Here is a 14,184-nt window from a genome sequence, read left to right as displayed (position 1 = left end):
TCTCCTCTTCTCTAAGCTCATGAGACCCAGCTCCCTCAGCCTTTCCTCATAAGGGAGATGCTCCACCACCTTCATCATCTTTGTGGCTCAGTCAAAGCTGTTTCCACAATGCGCTGCTGCTGGGAGTCACGCATCAAAAACCACAAATATCCTTATGGCCCCCCTGAGACACGAGGACACCTATTCAGATCATCCCACCGGCATTTAACCTTTGGCCTGCAGAGGTGCCCAGGTACTTTAATACCACTGAACCCCACAGACACCTCGCCCCGGTTCACGCCCCCGCCCGCTGCCGCCGCCCCGCCTGCCCCGCCTCTCAGCGCCCAACGGCTCCTCCCGGCGCCAGCGCGGCCCGCCGGCCGCCCGCGAAGGGGCGGGGCATAGGAGCCCGCCCTCCCGTCTCTACGGCGACGCCGCCAGGCGCTTCCCGCCCTCCACCTAACCCACCTCGTCGCCATGGCGACTGCCCCGCCTCTTCCGGGAGCGACTCGGAAGCGGCGGGACGGAAGCGGCCGGGGGCGCCGCGGTGGGCTGAGGCGGGGGCGGATGAGCGGGCGGCGGGGGCCACTGCGCGGGGGGCAGGGCCCTGCGGGAGGCCGGCAGGTAACGGCGCTTCGGCGGCACGGCTCTCTCCCGCCCGCGCCGGGGAGGGGGCGGTTGGTCGGATGGCGGCGGCTCCGAGCGGACCGGGGCGGGCCGCGGGAGCTGGGGGCCTGGCCTGCGCCTTGCGGCGCGGCCTTGCGGTTTGGCCCGGTCCTTTACGGCAGACCGCTGCGGTCGGTGGCTCCGACCGGTCGCTCTCCGCCCTCGCAGGTAGGCCGGTGTCCGCGGAGACGGCGGCAACCCCGGCGGGCGCCTGGCGGCGCTCAGTGGGGGTCGCAGCGGTCCTGGGCGGGTCGGACTCCCCGTTCCCCGCAGGGCTGCACCTGCGCCTCGCTCGCAGCCGGGCCGGGGGCTGTGCGGCGTGCCTCTCCTGGGACCTGCCTTCGGCCTGGGCCGGGGCGTGCGCGGAGAGCAGCTCGCCCGTAGGATGGCACGGAGGGACGCCCCCTGGGCCATCCCCTGCAAGCTGCTTTTTACCTACCGTCTTGCCGTCAGCTAGAAGCCAGCAGGTTGCAGCCTTGCAGGGAGCTTTAAGTCATTGTGGGGCTTTTTTCTTACTGAAATCTCGAATATCGTGTCCAGTTCTGGGCCTCTCAGTTCAAGAAGAACAGGGAACTACTTGAGAGAGTCCAGCTCAGGGCAACAAAGATGATGAAGGTAGTGGAGCACCTCCCTTATGAGGAAAGGCTGAGGGAGCTTTAGCTTGGAGGAGACTGAGGGGTGACCTCATTAATGTTTATAAATATGTAAAGGGTGAGTGTCACAAGGATGGAGTCAGGCTCTTCTCATTGACAACCAATGATAGGACATGGGGCAGTGGGTATAAACTGGAACACAGGAGGTTCCATTTAAATTTAAGAAGAAATTTCTTCATGGTGAGGGTGACAGAGCACTGGAACAGGCTGCCCAGGGAGGTTGTGGAGTCTCCTACTCTGGAGACATTCAAAACCCACCTGGACACATTCCTGTGTTGCCTCATCTAGGTGTTCCTGCTCCAGCAGGGGGATTGGACTAGATGATCTTTTGAGGTCCCTTCCAATCCCTAACGTTCTGTGATTCTTTGAGAAATGGGTCCATGGTGAAGCAGCTAAGCAAGGCTTAGGCAGGTGTGAGTTAGCAAGCATATGTCATTTGAAATCTAAGAAGATATTTGCCAAAGCCATAGGTGATGTGGAATGTAGCTGCGACAGAAATATTTGCACAAATTAAAATTATGCCTGTTGGAATTACTTGTGAATGTTTCAAGTATAGTGAGGCACTGTAGTGTTCAAATGTGAAAGCAAAATTTATGTGAATTTTCACATCTCATCATTAGGAATGATACAAAAGACAGGATTTAAAGATTGGGGGTTTTGAGGATTTTTTGTTTTTTCCTTTGCATGCAACTATCTAGCTGAAATTAAAAATAGAGTGGCATAGGGATGTAGTATCTGAGGGCAAGAACATCTAAGGAACGTGCTAGTGCTGTGCAAGTTTTATTCACTTTTTGTTTGACAGCCTACTGTGAGTCAGAATTAGACTAACATCTCAAAATAGAAGGCACCGCTAGTGACATTGTTGTCTGTTGAATAATACCTTCATAAAAGCAAAACAAAAAGCCCCTAATATGGTATGCTAAACGTTCTAGCTGCTTGTCATTAAATGTTCTAGCCTTCTGTGCATCTGTGGATGTGATGTTTAGGGTGTCCAGGTAGACTGCTGCGGTAGAGAAGAGTACTTGGCTGAATATTTGCACTGATATGCGTATCGTTACTTTAATATTTAATATACTTGATGTAAAATTATTGTGCAAAGTAGTAGTAGTCATTAGAAAAGTAACTTCTGCACTTACACTGAATGGAATGGTTTTGTTTATACTTTTGGAGGAAAGGAAACTATGCAAGTTAAGTATAATTAGCCACTGAAAATGTTATATTTAAATATAATGCTTATTTAGTTTTCTAGTGATATTTTTGTCTTTTTTTTTTTCAGTACCCCGAGTGTGACCATAAAATATGATTCTTTGCCCACTGCACTAAACTTCTTAAGTACTTGTTTAGCCATTTGGTCACCTGGCTTCAGCTACAATGGTAAGTTATGATTCAGGTAATATATTTTCAGATCTTTTCCCTCTAGTCTGCTACCTGTCTGGCTGATGAAGAGAATGCCCTTAATGTTTCTCATTTGCTTAAAAAAAATATTTTGCTTGTCTCTTCTGAGTTCTGATATTTCTTTTTTTCAGAGATGTCTTCTTTCGTAGCTTGTAAATACTTCTAAACAGTCACTGCCCAGTGCATCGTAGGAATTATCATATAAACCTAGTGGTGTGTTTTCAGTCACGACCAGTGTTAGACAATTGAATACAAAGTATAAATCCTGCCTCCACATAGTGTTCTTCTATTTACAGGTGACAATATTGCTGTGGATTTTTACCTGTTGTCAAGCAGAGAGTGAATTTAGTGTCTAAAATCGTGCAGTTATCCACTAGACCTCTATAGAAAGCATGAGTATTTGATATGTTCATATATCTAAACTTTTAAGGTTCTGCAGTGACAGGTTCTAATGAGTAGTAGCACATCAAGTACTTTTTTTTTTTTTCCAAGAACAGGTAAGAAACTTTGCATTAGAGACACTATAGGTGAATGGCAAAAAGCCCAAGTATTTTTACTGTATATTTCTTTGTTGTTACTCTAGTATGCTTTTCTGCTCTGACTTCTATTCTAATGTATGAAATAACATTAGTTCCTTGAGGATTGTGTAAAGGTATATGCTTTCAAAAACAGCTGACTGGGATGGGTTGAACTGAGAAAACAGCACTAATATAATAAATATAATATAAAGGAAGGAGTACCTCTTAGAAGTGTTTTTAATCTTTACTGAAGAATGAACGATTCTCCAAAACACTCTGTTTTTTGAGTAGTGAAGTCTAGATTTTCCACTTGCTATCTCTAATTGTTTTGGTTAATATTTATTATTATTGTTACTTCTATTAGGTGTGATTTCTATTCCTACTTTTAATTTTTATTGCCTTTCATTGTTCTAACATTTTGTTATTCAGTCAAAATCTTGCAAGTGTACGCATTTAGTAGTGGGATTAATTACTGTTGATGCAGTTATGTGAGATTTCAGTCGCTAAGTTTAGTATAGGCCAAAGAATGTTTGAGCCCATCTTCTAACTATAAATTCATATCAGTAGTAATAGAGCTGTAGTGGTTTTTATGTTTCAAGATGTTTAAACAGTTCATGTACTTTTTGAAAAAAAAACTTTTGTCATTTTTGCAGCAACAAGCTTTAGAACTGGCTTTGGATCGTGCAGAGGTAAGGAGTAGCTACATTTCTTGTTTGCACTTAATATTTTGGTCTCAGTTTAAAAAATAACTGTTATATTTTTATATTCCGAAAAACTGTGGAGGAATATGTTACATAAATATATATGCACATCAATAATCACCTATATGTTTAACATTCATTTTTCAAAATTCTCACTAAAATTCCTATGCTGAATATTTGTCTCCTACCTGTGTTGTACTGAGAACATCATCAGGTGCAATGATGATAGAATATGCAGGACTTCAGTTTTCCCCTTTCAAACAAGCAAAACCGTGTGCTGTGAAATAAGCAGAAATGTACAGTGGGAATCCAGAGACACCTGGCAGAAATATTTGGAAAAATCCTTTTTGTGTTTTTAAGGGTAGCTGAGTTAGAACGAAGAGGCAATTGCCTTAACACATGTTCTTTCGTGCTGGCATCTGGTACAATGGTGACCTTGAATCCTGTTATGGGAAATACATGTTTCTGTGAGGGAACCTCTCTGCCTTGAAATTCTGAACTAAGCTGCTAATCAAAATACTGCGGACAAAAAATAGAGATTTGGAAAAAATCTTGTTAGAGTATAAGCTATATTTAACATGGGATTATATTTTTATTCTTATTTTTTAATTCAAATATTTAATATACATGAATTGTATTTATAATACAGAGCACTATAGAGAAAACCAGTGTAAATGCAGGAAACAAAGGAAAAACTAAACTTCCCAAAGTTGGTTATGTTGAGTACCTGATTTGTAAATATTGTCAGTACGCATGAACTTGATTGTATCTTAGCATGTTAACTTTCTTATGTTACTGTCTTAACTGCTACAATACTGTTATTTACTACTGTAATAACAAAACATGAATGTAAAATCAAGATATTGTGTGCAACTCATGCCATAGCTATGAAATACGGTGTTTAACGGCTAAATTGAGGTGAGTTCTTGCTGATGACTGTAACATACACCAGATCATGGTTAGTACTTTTTGAAACAGCCGTGTACCATAACCATTATTTACTTTCCATGTCTATAGAACACTGTCTGATACTGATATAAGGTTGCACAGCAGCTAGGATTAAATTTATTTGTAATATATATGTTATTTTTTTGTCTACTTTTCTCTTCTAGTATATCATTGAAAGTGCCCGTCAGAGACCTCCCAAAAGAAAATATTTATCCAGTGGAAGGTAGCAAGATTTTCAGTACTTAGCATTTAAATAGCATTTATTTGATTTAGTTTTGGTTACATTTTAAACTTCTTTAATTTCAGAAAATCTGTATTTCAAAAACTCTATGATTTATATATAGAAGAATGTGAAAAAGAGCCTGAGATAAAGGTAAGTGGAAATTGTTACAAAGCTTTTCGTTATTTTCTGAACTTGCTTGTTCAGACAACGTTTTGTTCCTTTGTTAAAAAAAAAGAGTAAGTTCTGGTTACTGTAGTAGTTCCCTAAAGCTAACACTATGGGATAAATGATTATTATGACTTCTGTGAATTAAACTGTATAATGTAACAGCATAATTTTAGTTCAGTTTGAAAACAAAACAAAACACACACACACACCTGATAATCCTAAATCTGTTTTTAAAGTTTTAAGGGAGAATGCTGGCAGAGGATTGTAAAGATTGTGCTCTTTAGATGCTTTTCTATACATGAAAAGAGAGAATTTCAAAAGAACGGTCTAGAACGCAGAGTTTGTTAGATAACAGTACTATTGAAATAACTGAGGGATATAATATGAATAGTAAGACCTAGACTGACTTGAGTGACTTGTTCATTCTGAGTTAATCCTGTGTCACTGCAGTCAGTTGTGGTCAAGTTCAGGACCAGCGTCAATGCCATGTGCATTGCTGTCAGCACGGCATGACTGCCGTGGAAGAAAGGTGGAAAATTTTTTTAGAAACTATGTCTTCTTGTAAATTCAGATTTGTTTCCTGGATAACTGATGAACTGCTAAGGTATTCTGTGACATTTTTTCATAATATTATCAAAGCAGCTCAAACAGGCTTCCTTAGCAGCAATAAATCTAAGGTGTAAAAGGCACAAGCTACTTTGCTAAATTGTGAGTATCAAATTTAACGTGAAGGACAAGTGTGGAATCTGCTTTATTGCTGCTTCCCAAGGGAGGAAAACCCTATGAGAAGACAAATGGGAATGAGATGGTAGTTACTGAACACCTGTAATTATTTTTGTTGATTCTGATGTACTTGGTTTTATTTAGCATATGATGCTGATTTAAGTCAGAAACGTAAGTTGTTAAGCAAATTATAGACTTGGAAAGATTAAAACTTCAATAGTGAATGAGTAACAAGATATTTCAGCAGCAGGCAGAAGATCAGGCTTGTTATACTGGAATCTGAAAAAAAATAAGTAGCATTTCAATCCAACAGTTGTTGCTGAACTAGAAGGCACTCGGCAAAACTATGCAAATATAATAAAATTAAGGTAGTAAAGAAGGTTACAACATCACAGAAGATGAAGTGGATTACTGCTGATCTAGATTTGAATGAAAATTTAAGTTTTTCTTTATTGAAGAATTGGAAGCTTATTATGATAGAAAAAATTCTGTTCAGAGTCCTTATTCACTGAACTAAGATGTGGGTAGTTAATAGATGTCTTGGTGTTATGGTGCCAATTGTAGTTACCGAAAATGAGAAGCTCAGTGACCAAGGTGCAAAGATTAGAAGATAATGCCATTGCGAAACTTCATCCATGGGCATAGAACTGCTTATTCATCTCTTAATTTGCATAATAAAACTGAAAAAGAAATAATATTCTGCCTAAAGTTTGGCCAATGACTTGGATGTAGCTCAAAGGTTTTAGTACACACAACTGTCAACTTTCTGTTCCAGTATTGTACCATTTTGGTGGTGCAAGTTGTAATTATATTGTCCACTCAGAAGCAATTTTTAATTTGACACTGAACATTATTTTTCAGTCTTAACTTTCTCCATTTATCTTAGCTCTTGTGATACTGCATCTATCCCATGTTCCTATTTTCTACCCTGAAGTTTACTTGATCACTCATATCCTTGTTCTTGGTGTTCATAGGGAAGACCAGATTTTCCACAATAATTCACAAAGGAGTAATTAATTACTCATCCTCTATTTGCTCAGTCTACCCAGCTTCATTACTTCTTGACATCTCTTCTATTTGTGCATATGCACACTAGAGAGGGAACTATCTATGTTGAGGTGATTATCTAGAGCAATTTGTTTCATTTGTGCTCTCATGTGCAGCATTCCTGTACCTAAAAGTTGAGATAAATAAAAATAAAATAATTTTGGAAGCAGTCTTAAACATGAATGTGGAAACAGACCTGTGGGCTGGAAGGGTCTATGCTAAGCAGGTAAATCTGAGGAGCTCCACTAAAAAAAAAAAAAAATTAATAATCACACCTCAGTTGCCTGTTCTTAATTGGTGCCTTCTGACAGCTGCACATGGTAGCATCAGTGAGCAAGCATGAAAACATCTCATAGTAATGAAAGTTTCTGAACACTATTCATGAAAGTCACTTGAGTTCTGTGTTGGACTAGTACAAAAATAGTAAAGCGTGTATCTGCTACTTTGCTGTAGAAGTGCTTCTAGTACACTGGTAGCTGTGGGGAATAAGTAATTACAATACATGAATAAACCAAATGGTGTCAGATAACAGTGAAGGGTTTTTTTTGTTTTGGTAGGGTATTTTTTGTCCTTGATTAATCTCTAATGGTGATGTATGATATATAGAGTTGGATGTATTTGCAAACTGTATAAAACACGGTCTTGCGTGCATCTTTCCATTCTTGAAGATATTATAACTAACTTGCATGGGTAAGGTGAGGAAACAATTGACTGTAAGAGTGCTCTTTAAGGCTAACTTCGTTAGGGTGAAACAAGCAGACTTTGTTCAGAGCACGGTATTCCTGAAGTCTGATCTGTGAAAACTTAACCTTAGCTGTTACCTCTAAAACAAATGTTTTCTTGCCTACACCGCAGAGGCTGCATGGCCCTTGTCTTCATGAGCTGTATTAGTATCAGTTTCTAAAGACTGACACAGCCTGTTATATCCTAGTAGAAGTACACTTAGTTATGAGTTGCAGTCTTCTCTCAGGATCTGATTTTGGTTCAGCAATGTCCTTAGGCTTCAGTTTATTCCTTGTATTTTTTGTAACCATAAAATGATACTGCTTCACATTGTTTTATGGAGTTGGGCTTTATTTTTCACTCAATATATATACAAACCTCCACTTTGCTTTTTCTGCTTCCTGAAAGAACATTGCTTAGCATTGTTTATGAAGTTAATTTTCAAATAGTTAACAGTTCTATTGAAGGTGAGACAACATTGTACCTTCCAGGGTGCATCTTCTATGCATTCGTAAAGTGATGCTGGCATTAATGAAACGTGTCCAAAGTAAAAGGAAAAACCTGAGATGGTTGTTTTAGATTTCCATTTCACAGAGGTATGGTAAATAGTGAGAAGAGCTTTTTATGGAGGTGATCTGTTTATTTAATGTTGTTTTCACCAGCTTTTCAGTCATAAGGGTAAGTGCACTGTTGGAGGAGTAGGTATTAAAATTAACATTTCACTCATAGCCAAGAACGGAGGAATAACAAACATAGAATAAAATCACTACTTCAGTCTTGTTCAGCAGGAATACTCTGTTTGCTCAGTGGCCGTCATCAGAAGTCACTGGAAGCAAAAGAAAGCAGCTGTGCTGTCTCTGTACTTCCCAGCCATCAGGCAGCCGCTCCGGTGCATGTTCAAGAGGGAGGAGTCCCACTTTTCTGTGGGTGAAGTTGGAGAGGTTTGGGAGTTTAGCTGATGTAACGGAGCAGAAAAACTGGCCTGGTTGCTTTGTATCTGAACTCTTGCAGCATACTGCAGTGAATGCTTAAGAAATGTCATACACCTCAGGCTGCTCCCTGGTCTTTAAAATCTCTCCAGACAAGACCTGAGCTAATGCTTAGTATCAGCTCTGACCTACCATCTCTTCATAACCAGCTCAAAGGAGAAAATTGTATTTTGTAGTAATAAAAAATGTTCATGCTTAGTGAAATGTAGCCTTACCTGCTTATTGAAATGCTTGTACTTAAAATGCTAATTTCCTGAAATGTCTTAGGGAGGCTTTCTATTTTAAAATATGCTTAGCAAATGTCATAAGTTCAGATTACATGAATGCAGTGTCAAAAATATTCTTAGGCCTGTGTTATTGTCCTCTCCTCTTTCCTTTACTGGTTTTCCCGTTTCAACCTTCTAACCCCCAAAAATGAAAAAAGAAGAAAACAAAACCAAACCAAAACAAAAACAACAAAAAAACCCCAACAACCAACCAAACCAAAATCCCCACCAAAACAGAAAACAAAACCAAAAACAATTTCAGCAAATACATACAAGGCAATGCAATTAAGAAAGCTTCCAAATGCTGTAATTCAATATTTTAATCCTGGAAAGAAACATCTGCTTCTGTTAGGAATATTTGAAAGTTCTAAATATTTTTTTTGTTATCGAGCGATGTATAGTGTATAAATGATGCTTATAGAAATTATACAAATAGTGCACTGTAGATTTACAACATTTTAGCATAGAGTCATTCTGGCTAACTGTTCTCTATGGATTTATAATTCAATTTTTTTTTAATTTAAATGAGTGGGGTTTTTTTAAATCTGTGTATATAAGTATGTATAATGCATAATGAATTTACTCTGCTGAATGCAGTCCAACTAAATTTAACTGAGCTTGTTCGCTATATGCTTCAACAGTAATCTAAATTGTATTCTAGCAATTGTTTTTATTGCTACTGATTACTTGATAGTATTATGTTCATAAACAATGTTTACTTTTAAAGCAGAAGCTGAGGCGAAATGTGAATTTACTTGAGAAGCTGGTTATGCAGGAGACGTTGTCATGTCTGGTAGTGAACCTCTACCCAGGAAATGAGGGTTATTCACTTATGCTCAGGGGAAAAAATGGTTCAGGTAATATTTTTGCTATTTATTTTTAAAAATACTCAGAATGCTCTATAAATAGTTAGAATGTGTTGTTGTTTACATTAACTGTTTAACTTCTAACATAAACCTTTGTGGGGAGAAAAAAAACCCTCCAACTGTACCTGAACTGAAAATTTGCATGAAGCTGTGAGGTGCTCAGATGCTGCAGGATAAATCAGTAGATATATGCCTTTGTGATAACCTGCTGTTCTACCATTTCCCTTTAGATTCCCGAGTTGCTTATCTGAGTTTCTCTTGATTCAGGCTCCTTCTGTCAAGTTGTTTCTTTCACTGCTGCTTAAATCTAGGTCTGACCAAAGGCATCTGTTTTCAAGTTAAATTGCATCTTCGTGCTGTTGGTACTGTGACGTGCAATAAGAGCATACGGTATATCAACAGGGTGCAAAAATTTAATCCCACTGAGCTATAAAGGCATATTGGCTTTTGGCACAATAAAAGCAACATCAAGCTCTGGAAACAAAAGGATGTACAAAATTAATACTATGCAAAAACATTGCATTTTTGGATAGGTTTCTGCCAGCCCTGCTTTTTCCTCTGGCAAGCTTGTTTTAGATTTCACGTTGTTAAAGTTTGAAGTTGGAAGGCAAAAGAAATGCAATATGTTTTGTTTAAATTCAGATTCTGAGACCATTCGACTGCCTTACGAGGAAGGAGAGCTGCTCGAATATTTGGATGCAGAGGAGCTACCACCTATTTTGGTTGATCTTTTAGAAAAATCTCAGGTTTGGAAGTTTCATTTTTGAAAAGAACTTAACATTTTATACACAGATAGACCTTGATTTTTTTTTTTTTTTTTAATGCTTCACATAGGTGATTCCAAATACAAGACGTAAAACATTTGTGCATGTGGAACTGTAATATTTAATGGCACAAATAAATATTTTATTGATATATAGGAAAACAAATACTGGGGAGAAATGGATGGATGGATGGAAGAGAGATTGCTACGGTTAAGGCCGTCAAACAACTTCAAATCTGGGCTCTAGCAAAATATCCTTTGTTCTTTGTCATTATGAAGTATTTTACATGGGAATTTCTTAAAACTACATTGCTGGCATGTGGGAACATTGCATTTGAAGCTTGTATTTTAGGTATGTCTAGGTATGTAGTAAAGAGTTTGTCAAAATTAGTGATCAGTTTTATTCACAGTATCGGTGAATATTATATGATATATAACAAACTTCTTTTTGGAGACAGGGCCTGAGGCAGATGGGTAAATATTTGTTTATTTACAAATTGAGTGATTTGTTTGTTTGTTTCAACTAGGTGAATATTTTTCATTGTGGATGTGTCATAGCAGAAATACGTGACTATAGGCAGTCTGGTAACATGAAATCTCCAACATACCAAAGCAAGCACATTCTTTTACGTCCTACAATGCAGGTAAGAAGTGGTTTAAGTCATCCCTCACTGTTACGGTAGTTCCTAGACTGAATATGAACTTTTACTGAATGTATGTTAAGAAATCTTATTTACCTCGAAAGGTAATTACCTTTATGTCTTCTTCCTCAGACTTTAATTTGTGATGTGCATTCTATAACAAGTGACAACCACAAATGGACACAGGTGAGTTAGCAGTTAGTTTAATACTTTACAGTGATATAGAAAATACACAATAAAAAACATAGAGATATTATTTATTTCTTTATTTGTTTAATAAAATCTAATAAACAAAACTGCTTATGTTTTTGATTAATTCAAACTGTCAGTGATGTGCATAGTGCTGGATGGGACATGGTCCAGGGAACTACCAAATTAACTTGTTAATAGTGTCTTCCCACAACATGCCATAAAATAACCATAGGATTTGCTAAAAGTTTTGTAGAATGAGACCTTAATTTTTGGTAATGGAGACTGAAAGTATTAGAGTTACTCTAACTAGCTGATCTTACATCATTCATCTTCAACATGCATCCCCAGAACAGCAGTTGGAGTCTAATGACACAATTGCTTTTCTAGCATAATTTTGCTGTTGATACTGTTGACAGTAAAGAGAATCCTAAATAACTACAGTTGTACAGTTATAGTTAGTTAAATGCTGACCAATGTGGTGTACTCTATGTGCTCATTTTTATTGCAGAGCCACAGTCATGCTCAAAACCATTTCAAATTGTAATACAAAGTCCCAGGTAGATCCATCTTTATGGCACTGATTGCCAGTCCATCAGTGTAAATCACTGACAGAAAATGTATTTCATTGCCACTAGTACTGTGTTTAAAACAAAGAAAACATAAAAACAAACAAAAAAAATCATGCCCTGTACTTTTCAGAAGGATTTATTTTCCTGTTGGAAACCCCACCCAAAGCTCTGTAACCCCTAATAATGGTTAGTGATAACTGTTGAATGTATCCTTTTGTTGACTATCTACACAGTTATTTTTTTAAGATAATGTGCACATATACATAGGTATATAGTGTAAAAGTCTTCATATTTTGATATTTATTAATAGCTGTGTATGTTGCAGGAGGACAAACTCCTACTTGAGAGCCAACTTATTTTGGCGACAGCCGAGCCTTTGTGTCTTGATCCTTCAATAGCTGTGACCTGTACTACAAACAGACTCCTATACAACAAACAGAAGATGAATACTCGCCCCATGAAACGGTAGTTTTTCAGTGTGAGACTTTCTTTGAAGCATTATTAAGTGTTTCAAAGAAAAGGATAAGCAATGCTTTATGTGAATATATTGCTTCTCATATGCAGTGCTCAAAGTAGTATCTACTTAAATATTACAAATATGAGAAACAGGAAATTATATCTTATTTTTAAGTGCTCAATGTTGTACTGTATTTCAGTTACTAGTATATACTGTAATATGCTTGGGTTTGTATATCCAAAAAATGGGTATATAATTAATACATTACTGCAGTTTTGATTTGGTCCTCTTTTGCATACTTCAGCTGTAAGCTGAATCAGATGGCAGGTCAGTAATGTAAAGTATATAAATGGATATCTTGCATATTTGTCTCTGATTTGTTAAAAAGTGTGTACAAGTTTAACCCTGAATGAGGAAATCAAGAGAAATATTTATATGTTTGACATTTAGGCTAAAGAGAAGTATAGGCATATTAGAGTCTTAGAAAACTTGGAAATAATGTGGGATGAACTATAAACAAAACATTGAAATTGTTTCACTTTTGTGCATGGTTATTCTCTTTTTTCCACATTTGTTCTACTAAAAGAGTTGCATTCACTTTATAGAATTTAAATGTGCCAATGGCCTGTCAGAATTACTGAAATATTTAGAACTAGATTTGCATTGAAATACTATGCTAATGTACAATCCCTGGTAATGCCTAAACAAGGGTAAATAGTGAAATTGATCAAGTTGTCCTTAAAATTAGAGCTTGGTGCTCAGCAAACTTTCCTCTAGAAAGATAGGTGAAGTTGTTAAATGCATGCCCAGAAGAACGTTAATGTACCAATGGGTTTGGCAGGAGACAAAGACTGGAGGATAGTTACTGTGTTTGTAACTTTATAGTTGCATATGCAGCACACAGGTCTTTTGACAGAACTGAAATCTATGATAATATACAAATATTTTAAGCTTGGCAACTTTTCAGTTAGTTACTGGTTTTGACAATGTGCTTCAACTACACATTTCAAAAATAAGCCCATTCTTAGTGCTGGAACACATTAACAGAATACTGGTATTTTTGAAAAAAAATATGAAATTAACTGAGCTATATGAGTAGCAATTTTTAATTAATATTTCAAAACCCGTCTTTTAATCTCAATATAAGTAGCATTTCCCTGCATATTTTTGTGTTTGTACACAGGTGGTGGTGAATTTCATTTTGATGTTTTCACAAGCTTATCTGTCATTTTGCTGTAGGTGCTTCAAAAGGTACTCAAGGTCGTCTCTGAACAGACAGCAGGAAGTTACTCACTATTCAACTCCACCTCAGCTCAGACTACTTGACTACTTACAGAAAAGAAAGGAAAGGAAAGGAGCCCAGCAGTATGACCTCAAAATTTCTAAAGCTGGAAATGTAAGTGTTCTGAGACATAGGTGGGTATATTTCTAACTATTTATTTAAAACATTTAACAGATTAATATTCTGTTTTCATCTTCCAGTGTGTAGACATGTGGAAACAGAACCCTTGCTACTTGACTGCACCTGCTGAAGTGGATGTAAGTCCAGTTGTTACCATTAACAGTTGTCAGCAATTTTATTGGACATTGTATTGTATGAAGAAGTGACTAAAGAGTATCCACTATCAAAGAATGAGCTTTTTAAATGTTACAGTCACCCCCACTTTTTAATGATTTTTCTGTACTGTAAGGAATAA

The 14,184-nt window shown here is 37.9% G+C and overlaps 1 protein-coding gene across 24 annotated transcripts in view; it reads left to right on the top strand.

Annotated features, from left to right (window-relative positions):
• The first annotated feature begins 474 nt into the window (after positions 1 to 474).
• The window catches only part of SUPT20H (SPT20 homolog, SAGA complex component), a 33,130-nt gene continuing 19,420 nt past the window's right edge, over positions 475 to 14,184 (top strand). For 12 of the 24 annotated variants that reach the window (XM_065052192.1, XM_065052136.1, XM_065052087.1 and 9 more), the window contains exons 1-12: positions 475 to 603; positions 2,575 to 2,672; positions 3,865 to 3,900; positions 5,025 to 5,083; positions 5,167 to 5,233; positions 9,727 to 9,856; positions 10,508 to 10,611; positions 11,156 to 11,272; positions 11,402 to 11,455; positions 12,356 to 12,495; positions 13,727 to 13,883; positions 13,970 to 14,026. In XM_065052192.1, the coding sequence (XP_064908264.1) occupies positions 2,670 to 2,672; positions 3,865 to 3,900; positions 5,025 to 5,083; positions 5,167 to 5,233; positions 9,727 to 9,856; positions 10,508 to 10,611; positions 11,156 to 11,272; positions 11,402 to 11,455; positions 12,356 to 12,495; positions 13,727 to 13,883; positions 13,970 to 14,026 (924 nt within the window). In that variant the 5' untranslated portion in view covers positions 475 to 603; positions 2,575 to 2,669. Of the gene's footprint in view, positions 604 to 712; positions 814 to 2,574; positions 2,673 to 3,864; positions 3,901 to 5,024; positions 5,084 to 5,166; positions 5,234 to 9,726; positions 9,857 to 10,507; positions 10,612 to 11,155; positions 11,273 to 11,401; positions 11,456 to 12,355; positions 12,496 to 13,726; positions 13,884 to 13,969; positions 14,027 to 14,184 lie in introns of those variants that run through there. The other 12 variants (XM_065052202.1, XM_065052163.1, XM_065052105.1 and 9 more) reach the window with 3 other exon arrangements.

The sequence above is a fragment of the Columba livia genome, chromosome 1, assembly GCF_036013475.1.
Source record: "Columba livia isolate bColLiv1 breed racing homer chromosome 1, bColLiv1.pat.W.v2, whole genome shotgun sequence".
In the NCBI taxonomy this organism is placed as follows: Eukaryota; Metazoa; Chordata; class Aves; order Columbiformes; family Columbidae; genus Columba; species Columba livia.
This window is presented reverse-complemented; position numbering and strand designations above follow the sequence as displayed.